At 45.3% G+C, this 16264-nt stretch overlaps 1 protein-coding gene across 3 annotated transcripts in view; it reads right to left on the reverse strand.

Moving 5' to 3' along the window:
* Positions 1-15523, reverse strand: part of DSP (desmoplakin) — a 40240-nt gene extending 24717 nt beyond the window's left edge. Inside the window, exons 1-4 of one of the 3 annotated variants that reach the window (XM_046639931.1) lie at positions 14987-15523; positions 3335-3437; positions 1241-1389; positions 309-483 (exon numbers count right to left, since the gene is read on the reverse strand). In XM_046639931.1, coding sequence (XP_046495887.1) covers positions 309-483; positions 1241-1389; positions 3335-3437; positions 14987-15165 — 606 coding nt within the window. In that variant the 5' untranslated portion in view covers positions 15166-15523. The remainder of the gene's footprint in view (positions 1-308; positions 484-1240; positions 1390-3334; positions 3438-14986) is intronic. The other 2 variants (XM_046639932.1, XM_046639933.1) reach the window with 2 other exon arrangements.
* Between the last annotated feature and the right edge of the window lie 741 nt (positions 15524-16264).

The raw sequence follows: 16264 nt of genomic DNA on the forward strand, positions 1-16264 counted from the left end.
AATTAAATCATACCTGTTAAATATTACCTGTGTAATGAAGTAAGATTATAAAGGAGTGAGGCTGATTCTCTAAGCCACAAGAGGGGGAAAAAAAAAACAAAACCTGGCTTCATTTATTTCAAAATAGAAGCCTTCATTTTTCACTTGTATATGAGGAAAATTCCAAAAACAGTAAGTTGTTGCTGCCAGCTGAGGCTCAGGCCACTCTTTGTGGCCAGACCACTGGGGGTGATCCTACACCTCTGCACAGCTGGCTCCATAGGCTCGGGACATTGGGGCCCAGCCCTCACCCCTTGGCCGCTGCTTACCCTCTGCTGCCTCATCCACCCCAGACACTCGCTGGTGAGGCGCTTGGTGAACTCGTCCCACCCGGAGCCACTCTGACAGGTGTACCCTCCACCACCCTTGGAGCTGGCCCTCCGGACTCGAGGGACACTGATGGCTTTATAAAGGGCTCGCATTTGCTCCTGGAGCTGAAGCAATCTGAAAAGAAAGGAAAACAATAACACCATTGCAGGAAAACAGCCTACGAAAATGCGTTCTGGGCCAATTTCCCCTTTTCTGAGTCTCCTTTCTATCAGTAAAGAGGTCACAAATGTTTACAAAAACTTAAAGAATTTTTTTCTTTACCACATGACTTGAATCTTGATCACATACAAAAACTCAAATCTGATGATGCTCAAAGCCTGGGTCACCACAGAAAGGGTCACTGGCTTTGCTTAGCCTCGTAGCACCTTTTGCTTTCTCATGATCTTCATCCCTGGGAACTTTCCTAGTATCCTGGGCCCAAGGCACCACGAGAGCAAAATCAGACTATACATCTCGGCTTTAAACTGCATGGCCAACTCTACGGGTCTCCTTTGTGTATTCACTAAACTGAGCTCGACTTGATATTAGCCTCTTAAAAGTGAAATGCTGGCCAAAGGCCTTTGCTGCCCGCTAAATGGAGGTCCAGTTAACATGCCATAACAAACTCAACTCCTCAAAATAAGGACCCGCTTTTGGGCAGGTGCACTTAATTCTTTTCACGGCAGCTTTGTGATTCCACAAAAGATGAAGGGAGTGGTCTTAGTCCATTTGTATTAGAGATAGGCAGAGCTGCAAAATAGCAAGTGAGCGAGCCCTTCCTCAGGAATAGCTGTGCCCGCTTCCAGGGAAGGCCTGGGTCACGGGATTTGGTGTTACGAGTGTATTAGACTCCTCACCAGGCCTGCCTGCATTCCCGTGCTGTGGGCAATACCTTTTCTGATAAGCATCACAAGGCTGGCCCATCTGCCGCATCTCTCGGATCAAGCTATCCGTGATTTCCATCTGCTCGTTAGCCTGGGCAAAACACTCATCCAGCTCTCTGCTCCGAGCCAGCTGTATTCCATCTCCGTATTTCAGCTCCTGAAAGAAAGAATTCATATGAAGGACACCCACAACAGTGGAAGGAAAAGCGTCCTACGTGTTAACCGAAGCAAAAGCTTCCGCTGTCAACTTAAATAGTTTCCATCTTGCAAATAACTGCAAAAAAATTCTAACTGAAAACTATCTTATTAATTTGAGACAGACGTAAATATAGGGAGATTCATGAACCAACGTTTGTGGACTGTATTTTAAATTTTCACTAGGCTTTTAAAAGCACATTTACAGAATGCTGATCTTTCCCTTGTTTCAATATGTTACATGCCCATCTTTCAACTTCACACAGAACTCTCACCTAATGGGAATTTCACTGTGCTAAGAACACTGGACCGTTAAATCGGATAAGGTCTTTTACACACACAAATTGAGCTTTCCTGCATCTTACGGGAACATAACTTCTCAGTTCTTAAAAAGAAAGCCGTCTAATTCAGTGTATTGGGTCAATCAATTTCCTGGTTTTGATGATGCATTATAGTTACGAGATGTCACCTTTGGGGGAGGCTGCTGGATGGGTACACAAGACTGCTCTGTACTATTTTTACAACTGCTTGTGAGGCTATAATTACCTCAAAATAAAAAGTTTAAAAAAAAAGAAAGCTTTCTCTGTTCACATGCAAAAAGCTGCCACTTCAGTGCCATCTATGAGCTTTCTCTAGAATTTTCCAACTGCTGCTTTCATTTGGCTTCTGCCAAATGAACCTTATTTCTCTAAACAGAAACGATAGCAAACATGGTACATTTCCCTAACATTGTTACACTTTTATGCATGTAAGAAAAAATAAACTGAGAACGTGATGCCATGGAAACTTTTAGAACTACATGTAAAACGCATCCACAGCCACTACAAATCGCATCCAGGTCTGGGTGTGTGCTCACTATTAAGACACCACGCCTCCGATTTTGCTTTATGTAAAGGAGTCCCCACACGTGATGAATATTTGGAGGAGTGTATTTCAAATCAGAGACTGGAAACGACCGGAACTAGACCCAAGCTCGTTCACTGAGCTGCAAATACCTTTGTATGTGGATTAAAATGAAGTTATTTTTCTAAGTGGGTGGACTAAACCAGAACTAGAACCCACACATATCTAAAATTAAAGAAATTGGAACGTTAAGACATCCTCTAAACAGAACCCATAAATTCGCTTGGTTAAATCCCTCTGTATATTTAACAGGATTACTTTGTGCTCAGCCAGTTGCCAGATTTAACCCCACACTGATGTCGGCATTGGGGAGACTCGACTCAATTCCTTTGCTGAAGAGACACAATAAACCGGGACAGGGAGAGAACAGGTGGCTATGGGCCCCCTACTTTCAGTCCATTTCCAGCAAACTCAGAGCAAATGTGAATGCTACACTGTTTTCAAATAAAAACTTGACACGTGAAATATCACGGAATCTGTGATTTCTAACCCTCTTTCAATGAGATCCTAAGCTATCTCAGTAATATTAAGAAACCTCACAGGGCTTTCATAAATGTTACCATTTTCCCTCAATTTTCAATTTCTTATTTTTCCATATTTTTTTGTTTCTCAAACAGAATTGTTCTAACAATACGGTAATTTTTCCTGAAAAAAAACTTTATAAATTGATGGTGTACATCACAATCCAGTGACATAAACATGTCAGGTTGCATTTCTGGGAAGACAAAGTATACAAAATCACCTAAGCGCATTTCCAAAAGGGTGGCAATCTGTAGCATACAGATTTGTTGAAAAAAACTTTGTGTGAAACTAGTTTCCCATGGCTAAGCCAACATTGCAAATAGGTTAAGAAGATATACATCCCTCTCTAGGCTGTTTTGCAAAGATCAACTCTCAGTATGCAGAGAAGAGCAGTGAATAAGGAAGCACAGGTCAGGCAATGAGTCTAAGCTGGCCGGGAACACAATCAGGCGTGGTTGGTACGTTAGGACAAGAAGGCTTACCGGCTGCACAATGAGCTCCGCCCGCATCAAACAGTCGGCGCAGTTCTGCAGGAGGTCCTGGATGGTGTTCTGGTTCTGGTGTCTGGACATCGTACCGGTTTGACTGGTGGGGCAAACATAGAGAAAGCAGACACAAAGTTTAATTTCAAACTTTCAGAAAAGTTGCAAATAGGAGACAAAAACATTCCTGGCGACCCTTTGCCCAGACTCCCCAACTGTTGACATTTGCCTGTTTCCTTTCTCCCCCTCCTCCCTCTCTCTGTATGTGTGTGGATTTATGTATATATGTATTTTTCTGAACCATTTGAGAATAACCATGCCCCTTTGCCCCAAAATACGTCAGCATGTATTTTCTAAGAATAAAGACATTGAATAATACAACCACAGTATAATTATCAAATTTAGGACATTTAAAATTGATAGAACACTATTTTCTAATCTACAGAACTTTTTCAAATTTTCCTAATTAGCCCAATAATGACCTTCACAGCAAGTTTAGGGTTTTTTTTCCAGGTCCAAGATCCAATCCAGAAATGGTTCCTTGAGTTGTGAAAACATATATCCCAGCAGCTGATCTATTACGCCCCCCCCACTTCATCCCACAGTGGTCCAGAATGCCGAGCCCCCAACACCACAAATCCCTCCCAGGGAAGACTCATGGCATCAGACCCAGGGCACGAAGGTTTCACTGGCCAGTCTGGCTGAGGAAAACGGTGGGAGACAGGAGAAAAGCTTATTCTACAAAAGTATTTTCTGCAATCACAGTAAAAGACAATAATGATGTGAAGGAAGTGACGGGAAATGTAATTATCTTTAACGCAAAAACAAGCGACTTTCTTTTCAAGATGACCCTAGAATATTATTCTCTACAATGATGTTCATCCAAACGTACATTTCAAACGAAGCACTTTTCTGGAAGAAAACCTTAAAAGAACAGTGGTGTTTAAGAAGAGCGTTGTAGATGGTCCATATTTTAAATAAAAAGATTACATGAATTTAATTTGCTCCAGATATAAGTAAAAAAAAGGTATAATAAAAGTTTTACTTTTTAATTTGCTAAGATATATTATGGTGCAGCACGGCCTTCTATAGCTTAGTTTAAGAGAGATTTAAAACATATTAAATTATTGTTTAATGTTTGAGAAAAGGCCTCATGAATGTGCGACAAGAAGCCTGCGTTCCTCCCAGGGCTTCAGAGCCACCCAGCCCTTCAGCTGGGCCAGCCTGCGCCTCCCATGAGGCTATTTGATGCCTGTTTGATGTACTGGACTTTCTCTTATGTGTGTGCGTTTTCTGTGTGGGTGGGTGGGTGGGTGTGTCTGCGTGTGTTTTAAAGAAAGAATTTCATTGTTTAAAAAAAAAGTTTGAAACACACAGGCTGTACTATGCACAGATGGGATAAAATCACAAGAATGTGGGAAACTTCTCCTAGGGCACCTGATTCTGCATCATCTCACGCTGGGAAAGCTCTGACTTTCTCTCTCTGCCACCTATTTGCGGTCCCTCCCTGCAAGTGAGACTCCCCAACAAGCCAGCACTAGCTGAACGTGGGTGGGTGGGGAACCAAGCTCTCCCTGGGAACCACTCCCAGATGCTGACAAGGTCCTCCAGGCAGGCCCCAGCCTGCTGCCTGAACTGCCCCCTCTCAAAACCAGGACACCCCACTCCCACCCCCCATGAATGCAGGCCTTCTCTTCCCCTCAGAATTACACAGGAAATCTGGCACCCTTCTCCTACTGCTGAAATATCAACAGGACTACATCAGCTGTCCAAACTTGTGCAAAATTCCAACTGTCTTAGAGTCAGAACACTTTCCAAAATGTACCTATTGTAAAATAGAGGAAAGAAAAAAGACAAAGGAAAAAACTCAGAAATGCAGAAACCTCATTTAGAACCCTAGGATAGATAAGGAATTAGGAAGGAGCTGTGTAATTGTATTTGCTTTCTTTATCGAAGGGGCATCAGAGTACCGGACGTTTCTTCTGAAACATTTAGTAATTCTGTTCAGCAATTTGGTTCCGAGGGTGATTCCCACAAAGAATGCCAGTCCCAAGCACATAAATGAAGGGGCTCTCCCTGAGCACAGTGGAAAGCCTGAGCTTCTTGATTTAATGATTTAATGTGTGATGAAATGATTTAATAAGGTGTGCTACTATCAAACCCCACAAAATGAGCTCTAAGACAGAGGCAGATAGGGGAAACTGGGTGAGAGGTATATGAGAACTCTCTACTATCTTTACAACTTTTCTGTAAATCTAAAATTATTCCAAAATAAAAATGTTTTAAAAGAAAACGGAGCAGGGAGGCCAAACTCAGTTGTGAATGAATGTAACAAAGTTTACACACAAGTCTTTTAAAAGTGAGTTCATGAAACTAAATTCATTTGATAACAAAACACGAAACTCACCAGCTACTTTTTACCCAAATACTAAAGTAGCTAGTTACATGACACTTAAATGAATGGTATCCAGGAAAAAGAGAGGTGAGGCAATTAAAAGTTGGCTTAAAACATTGGTGGACCTTCTACATTTTTTTGTTTCCTCCTACTTTTAGAAGACATTCCTATTTCTGGAGAGCAGTTGGCATCTCTATAAATAAGACATCTTATCTGCTTCCCCTCACCTACATAATCTGAACTTAAAAAAACCAGGTAACTTCATATGTTGTTAATACCAAAAAGAATTCTTCATGCCTTACTAAAGTATTTGCATATGTTCACCATACATGCTCTTCATATCCACTAAAATCTATGTGTTTTGCCTGGCATTTTAGTAAACAGATTAACAACTGTTTAGGAAAGAGGAATGCTCAAAATATAATCTCTTTAAGGGTGGGAAAAAATGAAAAGCTGAAGTGTTACAATAACGAAATCAAGAAGCTTTGATATTGCTATTTGTCTATAGGAAGTATGATCTGATCAACCAAATTTCATCTTATACACAACTTTTCAGGACTGCATCTGGTCCTTAAAGCAAGATCTACCTATCCTATCTTTTATCTGTAAGTCTGATGTGTGGCCAAGGACACCCTTTGGGAATAGACCTAGTGAGAAAGGGAAGCAGGTGTACACTGTTCCAATAGCTCAGTCCATCAAAACGAGATGGAGGAAGGGAGACACAGGCTCCCTGAGGTTTAGTAATGGGGGAAAGAGAACCTGTCTTCACAGTTCATTTGGCTTGCCTTGGCTGGGTGAAGAACTCACACAGAACTCTTTGTACCTAAATCAAGGAGGAAGTGCAGGGAGAAAGGATTCTGACCCATCGGGTGAGTCCAAGATCAGATACTCGACACTGTGCAGTGCTGGATTCTTTCTCTGGAGGGACAGGAGAGTTTCCTTCAGGGATCACGTGCATTTCTTAAAAGTTGTGCGTCATTTAAAACTTTTAGGTGAAATCATACTTTTTATTGGACCATATAATTTTAGATTTTTTTTCTAATCTCAGCAATTTTCTAGCTAAATGATATCTAAGATTTCTTAGCTACTTGTTCTGTAACTCTATTGTATGAAACCACTAAACTCACTCCTCCTATTGAAAATAATACAAAAGTCTGTTCTGACTAATGATAATGAAGGTTCCTCTTCAATTCATACAGTACACTTTGGGAAAATGCAAAAATTGTATCATACCCAAAGAAATAACTTTTAAATAAGTGTACTTAAGAAGCATATAAGGATTTTAAAAATGCCTCGCCTCAAAGAAAATTTCAATACTGGTACCTATAAATGTTAGGGGTGCAGAGATTTTAAACCATGTTAGGAATTGGACTGACAAGGTCAAAGTTCAATTTTTAAATCTCCACTTCAGTGGCATGGAGGATGAAAGATATGTGCTCTAAAAAAATAAATAAGAAAACAAAACTCATTTGGGTCAATCAAAAGACTTCTAAACTAAAATTAATAGCTGTTCTTGGAAAAAAATTTGTCCTTAAAGTGACTTTTCCAAAATTGTTTCATCTTCAAACTCACGAAGACAAATGATTCATACTACAAAGAACCTGCCTCCACAAACCTCTTTTTTTTTAGTTCATTCTAAAACTTGTTTAAACAAGTAGGTAATAGTCCCAACAGTTTACAGAACAAGCCCTTCAGCAGCAGCTAAAAGGAAAACACGATCTGGATTTTCATCCAAGGATGGACTACAGGCCCGTGTGAGAAACATTACAGAGCCTTCCAGGTTTTCTTTTACTACCTCCAAATAACACTCTTTTCTTAAAAAAACAGGAACTCCAAAATTAGCCACCTTAAGGCATTAGTTTAACACTTGTTGCCAAGAATGTTATACAAAAAAAGACAAAAAATTTTGAAGAGAGGCATGCAGTACTACACAGTAAAAATATATTTTACATAGTTACTCTGTTTTATAAAAGTAATTTTATAATAATCTATACTGTTCAATAGACACTTGGCCCATGCCACCTAACTCTGTATCTCTTGTGGTGAATATACTTTCCCTCCCATTGGATTCCTTCTTTCCTTCCTTCTTTCCCTTCCCCTTTCTCATTCCTTCTTTCTCTTTCTCTCCCTCTCTCTCCCCTTTCTTTTGTTCATTCCATCAACATAGGGTCCTGCACCTGTGCCAGAAATATCGTCTTACGTGTCTCTGTATTCAGGCTCATGGGATAATGGCCTCAGAACAGCTCAATAAATATTTGTTGGAAATTATAATTATGTAATGCATTAATATTGATCTTAAAATCTATTTGCTTAGCTCTTCATAATTTTCAAAGCATTTTCACATATACTATCTTGTTTGGGTTTCTTTAAAGGATCTTAAGTAAAAACAAAAAAGTGACCTTTGTAAAAAAACTACTTTTACTTTTCATTTAATGACAATACGCTACCCCCAAGACTCTAAGCACACTCGGTTGAGTGGGAAAGCCATGTGTCCATCCTCAGGAAGTTACAGACCAAGAGCTGCGTCTTCTGTTGCGCTTTCCTGATGGCAGCTCTGCCCTCACTCTGCACTAGCTATTTACACACCTGTTCACCCTTCTCCGGGGGAGCAAAGTCCCACCTCACAGTAGTCACCTTCGACTCCCACATGCGCCTAACAACAGAGCTTTGCACACAGAGGGTACTTAATGCATGTTTGTTTGGTTTAGTAAAGCAGAAGAAAAACAAAGGCAAATAAAAGGCTGATCCGAGGCCATCAGAACTCACCTCACTACCGGCTCAACAGGCAGGGCAGGATCCTCCTCAAACCCCCATTCCTACCCCAACAGTGAGCAAACCAGGGGGTTTTTCCTGTAACGTTTAGAAGGAGGTCCTCCTCTGACCCTTCATCGTGTCCTCACCCAGTAAATTTGGACGCAGTACTCTAATAAAAGTTCCACTTCCTTCCCATGTTCATTATTTTCACACCGTTTTCAGTGGATGGGGGGCGGGGCAAGCTGATCACATATCATTAATTTCAAAAAGACTCCGACGTTTGCAGACTTGGGGTGCACTCCCTGCTCAGCCGCTTCCGGTCCTACAGCCTGTGGCTTTGAGTAAGTTACTGAGACTCATTGTGCCTGGAGTTTCTGCGTCTGCAACCTGTAAGGACACACCCACCTCCTGGGGTTGGCCTGAGGCTCAGAGGAGCCAGCAACGCCGCAACCCCCGCAGAAACTAAATCCTCACGGCCAGAGGGCTGCGCTGCCGCTGCCAGCACACCATGCTCAGATTTCACTTTTATTTCCATTTTGTGTTTTTTGCCCCAGTTCATAATTTTGAACTTCACCCAGTTCATAATTTTAAGTACATCCTGCAACAAATTGGGAGTGGATGAGAAGCAAAAAAAAAAAAAAAAAAAAAAGGAAAAAGGAGAAATGGATTGGGTATTAAGTGTGAGGCATTTCACAGGTTCCTAAAATTGCCTACAAGACCTGAAAATAACGATTTGAGACAACTGAAAGAGGGCGATACAGTGTGACAGCATGAAAGAAACTTACTGAACAGGACAAGAAAATTCAGAAAGAGATGTGTTCCTTTCCTTTATTAACTGGGATGACATATGACTATTTGATCCTTACAAATTCAATGTCCAAATTTAGGGATTTCTGTTTTAAATTACTTCCCTACACGAAATTTCACATTCCTTCTGAAGCCTAAAAAGAATCGTTGACAAGTTATCTGGTTATCCACCAAGAAGCCAACACCCTTTTCATTTTTTTCAGGGGCCAGAGAAAGCAAGGGATGTTACATTTGTGTGTCAAGAATTTTAATTCCAAGCAAAAACTTAGACTTTTTTGCAGCAGCATCTTACCAAAGTGTCATCATTTTCCTGAAAGGTAGATTTCACACACTCAAAGTCTTTGAAGGTCCTGGACCCTTCCAGCCCAAGGTGTTGGTGGTAAGGTGTAAATTATTGCACTGTGCTAGGATTTTACAGAATGTTACCTCAAATGAGTGGCTCACTGAGTCTTGGGGTCTGGGGAGGTGGCTTCCACAGCAGAACTACACCCAGCCGTTTTCCCATGGAGCGCAAGATTTGAGAAAAAAGAGCAAAGGGTGGGGCAGTGCTCCAAGTGCCAAGGCCTCAGCACTGCTTCTGGAACCTCCCCATCTGGAAAGACTGGTTAGCTGAGAGCTGAGCTGGACTCCCTGGTCACACCCAAGCCCTCCTGTGCTCCACCCTAAGAAGTCAGCATTGAGGCATCATGGCCATCAGCAGTTTTTTCTTTCCCAAGATATTCCAATCACCTGACAACAATGAAATTATGTCCATATTTAGAGAAAAAATTAACTGCTGTTTAAAGCTGTTTTGTAGATCTCACCAACAATTAGTCGGCTTAATGCAGCATCATATTTCATATTGTGTTTTTTTCCCTAAGCAGATGGAAAGTCCATGAGAGTATTAATGAAAGAATACAATGGTGATGAAATAACTATTTTATAGGAATGCAACAATTTAAAAAGAAGTAACTCATATTAGACAGAAGAGTTGACAAGTAGTAAAGATGAATTCTAATAACTAAGGTGAGACCCTTTCTCGAGCCATGGTGGTATACTGGGTTCCAATATTAGCTCAGCCACTAACGAGCTGTGAGACCTAGGCCAAGCCATTTCACTACTCTAATCTGTTCCCATCTGTAAAATGGGAAGTTTGTCGTGAGGCCCGAGATGACAGACATAATGTACCTGGCACATCATGGGTGTTTGCCAGGTTATGATAACTATTATTAACCACTGATCTGATATTTTTATAAAATATATAACTTACCCAAACTTAATAACCATGTAAATGTTATCTACCATATATTAAGCTAAACTGAATCTTACTCTGCAATCATTTCCCAGAAAAATACTGGAATATACATTCTGTGAGTCACCCAACCCTAAGCCTGATTTCTCAGACTCTCCTTGCCACTCACATCCAGTTCTTAGCTGAAGTTGCCACTCCACCTGGCAATATCTACTTTCCTGTCCCACTGCCACCAACCTCAATCAGACTTTCATCACTTCAATCTCACTGCAATTGCTTCCTTAAGCCAGCTCCCTCCTGCACTCTCCCCACTTCATGCTACCCTGCACCCTGAGGCCACAGAAGGAGTCCTCAAGGTCACTTAGTTAGGACAGTCTTATTTCCCTGCTCCTTCCGGGGAGGAGACCTTGCCTGGCTTCGATGTAAGCAGTGGTTCCCCTGTGCCTATCCAAATTCCCCACCATGGATTCAGGGTCTCCTAGGCTCTGGCCCCAACCTCTCCTTCCCCCTTACATCTTAATGCATGCCCACTTAGGGTGAACGCTCAGAAAGAAGACATAGGCCTTGAATTTGCTCCTAATTTTCCACCTCTCTCACTTTCTCATGCTCTTTTCTCCCCCTGGACTGCTCTCTCTGCCCACCTATCGATACCAGCGGCAATACTCCAAAGTCCAACTCAACACTGTTTCCTTCAGAAAGTCTTACTAGTTTCTCCACCTCAGATGTTATCTCCTTATGAAGCTGAGTCACCTGTACCCTCTTGTCCAGCATCCTTTTCTATTACAGTACTTGTGCACTTACCTTTCTTTAGAGCATCTGCTCCTTTCAAGAAGTCTGTATTTTCACCTTTGAATCTCCCCAACACCTAACACACAGCAGAAGCTTAGTAAATATCTGCTGGATGGATGAATAAATGGAACTGAGATACTCTCTTCATATAAGTATAGGACAGGCCAGTCTAACACACAAGGGACACAGTCTAAAGGCCCAGGAAGGGGGCCGGCTCATGGCCTGGTGATTAAGTTCTGTGCGCTCCACTTTGGCAGCACAGGTTTGGTTTCTGGGCACAGACCTACACCACTTGTTGGTGGCCATGCTGTGGTGGTGACCCACACACAAAAATAGAGGGAGACTGGCACAGATGTTAGCTCAGGGCAAATCTTTCTCAGCAAAACAATAAATAAAATAAGTAAATAAAAAATAAAATAAAACAAAAAAAATAAAGGCCCAGGATGACAGGAGGGCAGAGGTGAGGAGCCTTGGGTTCTGGTGCCAACTCAGCCATGAGTGGACTCAGGGATTTGGGGCAAGTCTTAATCTATTTGTCTCTAAAAAGGAAAAGTGAGATTTCTGTACTCCTTGGCATTTGCTCCACTCTAAAATTCAGTACAAACGGACCTTCTTATTTCAGGCTAACAGATAGGCTTCTTTTAAAAGGTAGTGTAAAACAAACTTTAAAATATATATCAAATAGTGATCACATGCATTTTGGTTTTGAAATCACGAGTTCTGGACAAAAGTAAGCATTAACATAATAACCACATATTTCTGAAGCTTAATGATTGTATTCGGCTTTTAATCCTCCTACAAAATCCATACTTTGATCAGTGAAAGATCTAACTAAGACTTTTTCACTCGGCCACCAAATTTCACTACAGATTTGCAATTTTTTTTTAAGTACAGGAATAAGGCTAGAGTAATTCACAAGACGAAGTCAAATAAAATAGTTGCAAATTCTATCCAGCCTAAAATAAAATAAAGAAGACACAAAAGACAGGTGCGGGAAGGAGGGAGAATTACAAGGGAGACATAATACTGTTCTAAAAATTGACCAAGGTTATTAATGCAAAGGACAAAGGGAAGATGCTTTAAAGTCACTTTAAAAGGAAATAGTATAAAATGTCAGCTCTCTACAAACTTGTTAGTTTATTTAGGTAAGGGCTAAATGCAAACACTGATTACTTCAAAAATCACCAATCTAATTCAGCCAAGAAAGTGGCCGTTTTAGAAATAAATGAGTTTAAATTCAACCAGTAGTTTTCATACCGCTTTTTGTGCTTTAAAAACAAAACAAAACACCTTTACTTAGAAAAGCTTTTGGTCAGAAAAGTACTTACTAAACTCTTAACCATCATTCATTGAGCAGAGGGCAGTCGGGTCAGAGACGGTCGCCTACTTCTACAAAGCGCAGACATCCCTCCGCGCAAAACCAGAAAGCCACCAAGAAAGCAGGCGGGGCCCTGTCTCTGCAGTCGGTCGCCATTACTTTAAAAGGCAGCAGCCAGCAGCGGCAGGCCATTCCGTATTGTGCTAATTCTTCCATTCAAGAAGGGTGAGCAGCACCCCCGCTGGCAGCGGCAGCCTAGGGGACACTCCATTACCAGGACCCGGAAGAAGGACCGCAGGCCGCCCCGGCAGACAACATCCACGCGCAGGAAAAACACCCTTCCTCAAAGTTAGGGAATTTTTCACCTGAGTCTGTTTTCCCTTCCCAGAGAGATGTAAAACTTAACAGGTTTATTAACAGCCTTTAGCTGGGAAAAACCGAGCACAAGAAATGATGCTATACTAGAAGAAAACAGTCTCCCCAAAATTTGTTTCAGTGAAGAAACTTAAAAACCATGTATCTTTATGCAGTTCAACAACCAATGTATTAACTACAAATTTACTTCAACAGGAAGCCAAGGGAGCGAAATATTCCATTAACAGTAATGTTTATTGTCACTTTAAAAGATAGGTATTCTAGGATAACAGAGCAAATTAAAAACAAAATTCTCGGTTCATAATACGCCGAAAAGAAGAGCTGCTCCAGAATCCTTGCAAATTCAAACTTGGATTTAAATGTGTGGATTAAAAGAATGTGCTTTCCAAACAGTGGAAGACTGGGAGGGAAAAGGAAAGTTTCAGATTTAAATGGTTGGCCAAGTTTTAAAACAAACTTAAAAACCAAAGTGAAAACTGGCAAAAATCTCTCCCCTTCTCCCTATTGGTTGGCACATTTTTCCTGGAAATTCCCAGGTGCGTTCTGTTCAGCAACCCAAGAGCTCCAAGACTGAGACAATTCTTTGCTAACTCAAAAAGGAAGTAAATTATCAAGATGCTGCACGAAAATAAATAAATCCAAGCAGAAAACAGGTTGCAACTCGAGCAGCCGCTGCCTTCAAAAATGCTGGCAAAACAAAACCCCCCTGAAGTGTATTCAGCTTGTTCCTCCCCAGCCTGAGGCCGCGGGGCCGGGCAAATAGTGTTCTGCACTCGAGCCTCTTTCCCGAAAGCCCGGCACGGGAAGGGCTTGCCGGGGGCGGGGGGGCGAGCCGCCAAGTTCTCAAGGCTCACATGGGCATCCCGAGTCCAGCTCCGGGGACCCGGCAAATGCAGGTTCATGATCTTCCCCCACCCAGCAAATGACCCCTCGATCGGTTATGCGCTGACTCTGAGAAGCAGACCGTGCCCTCTTCCCAGTGGGCCTGCCTGGGCGCACCTTGAGCAGGGCTGGCCCCCGGCGTGGCCGGCCGGCGCGGGTGGGTCGCAGCGCCCACCCCATCACGGGCCCCTGCCCACACTCGCCTGCCCGAAGACCAGACCCTGCGCCCGCGCTCCGCCGCCAGGACACGGGGATCGTTTCTCGGGCGGTTTTTAAAAGGGGGAAACAAAGGACGCAGGCGCGGGGCCACAGGTGCGCTCCCCGCGGGGTCTGCGGCACGGCGGACCGAGGGGGACAGGTGTGTCCCGGCGGAGCTCCGACCCGGGCCACGCGGCCGCCCCTGCGGGGAAGCTTCTTTTAGGTGGCGGGGGAGGCCGAGGCGGAACCTTCTTAAAATGGGACCCCGCGCCGCCCCGACGCGCAGCCTCCACACAAAAGCCCTTGGGTGGCCGAGCAGCCGAGGCGCTGGCGCGGACGTGGCCTCGGGGTGACCAGGAATTTGGGATGAGCCAGTAGGGACCGCGGAGGGCCAACTCGGACCCTGGCCACCCACGGGCTGTTTGACTTTTGGTTACAGTTAGAGAGGCTGGGTTTTGTTGTCGCAGCCACGCCTGCCTGACCCCGACCTGCTGGCCGGGACAAAGGGGATGCCAGCCCCGCCCGCTGCAGCAGACCCGGAGGCAGCCGAGAGACCGGGGCGGCCGGCCTGTCCCCGCGCCCTGCCTGGAGCCCTGGCGGGCCTGCCCCCGGCCCCGGCTCGCGGGAGGGGAGCAGGGTGGGACCGAGTCCCCGCCAACACGGCGAGAGCCGCTCCCACTTCGGTCCGCGCCGCGCGCGGGGCGTCCGGACACCGGGCTCCCGCCCCAGCGCCAACAGGAAATGCTTTCCTGCCCTCGGGCACAAAGACTTTCCCCTTTCTGACCCTGGGTTTCCTCGTCGGTCAGAGGAGGGCGGTCCCTCCCTGCCCGTCGTGCGGGGAGAGAGTGCAGACCCCGCAGCCGCGGCCAAGAGCCCCGTGCTCGCCGCGCGCCCGGTACCCACCCGTAGCCGTCCGAGTTCTGGTCGGTGACCGTGTAGCGTCGGGAGTAGTACATCCTGCTGGTGCCCCCGCCGCCACCGCCACAGTAGGCCGCCTCGTAGCGCACGTCGGGGCCGGACTCGGCGCGGGTCATGCGGCCCAGCGTGTTGATCCGCGGGTGGGAGCCTCCGTTGACACTCATGTCGGCGCGCGCTCAGAGCCGCTCAGCGGCGCGGCAAACGCGGGGCGGCCGGCTCGGAGGAGGCAGGGGCCTCGGGAGCCGAGGCCAAGCACGGGACAGGGGGCGGGGGCGGCTCGGAAGGGCCGGCCCGGCCGCTGCGAGCGCGGCGCGGCGGGCGGAGGGCGCGGCGGGGACGGCGACGGGGCGGGAGCGGAGCGGGCCGGAGAGCTGTGGCTCGGAGGGCGGCGCGGGCGCAGAGGAGCTGGGTCGCGGCTGGGTGTTGGTGTTGGTTGGTGGGGGCGCGAGTCTCCTCCCCGCTGGCACCGGCGCCGAAGCCACACCTGGCCGCTGGCTTCCCAGGGCGGGGTGCGGCCGCCGCGCCTCCCCCGCCCCCCGCGGGTGTCCCCGCCGCGCCCGGCCGCCCTCCCCACCTGCGCCCGCCCGCAGCTCCTCCCTGCGCCGCCGAGGCGGAGGGGGACCCTCCTCCGCGCGCGGCCCCCAGGGGAGGACAAGCGCTCGCGGGGCCCGGCAAAGCGGGGCGCCTGCATTCGAGGATTTCCCAGGTCCCCAGGGCGGAAATGAGCTGAAAAATCAGGGCCATTCGATTGGACAATTAACTTATTAAACGTTTACTTTTGCTCTTCCCGGGAAACGGTGCCAACGAAGTTTTGACTAGACACATAATTGAGGAGGGAATGCTTAGATGATGAGGTTTTCTTTAGGGGCTTGTTTGACTTTTCTTTTACTCCAGTAAGCGAGAAAATGGCCTCAGATGTCCAATTCCCGACGTGTAAAACGATTTTTACAGAGAACCACCACTTTCTGATGGTCTTCACCATAAATAATTTCTTTGGCGTGAAGATGAAAGGAAAACACTACAACCTTTTTCATGGGGTAACGTGAAAATATGAATTGCAATGCCTTTTATTTTGCCTATGGATGGTCATTTTCAACGAAAAGTTGCAAAGACCTCCACCCCCAGACCCAGTGTCCAAATTTCGTAGAAGAATCTTGGGAACACTTGTCTCTGGCGCGCCCCTGAGCACCTTCTCCCTTGAGGAGACTCGGGTCTCCCTGGGACTTCAGTCTGTTGAGAGCAGCGAAGAACCCTGACAGAGAT

The sequence above is a fragment of the Equus quagga genome, chromosome 15, assembly GCF_021613505.1.
Source record: "Equus quagga isolate Etosha38 chromosome 15, UCLA_HA_Equagga_1.0, whole genome shotgun sequence".
Lineage (NCBI taxonomy): Eukaryota > Metazoa > Chordata > Mammalia > Perissodactyla > Equidae > Equus > Equus quagga.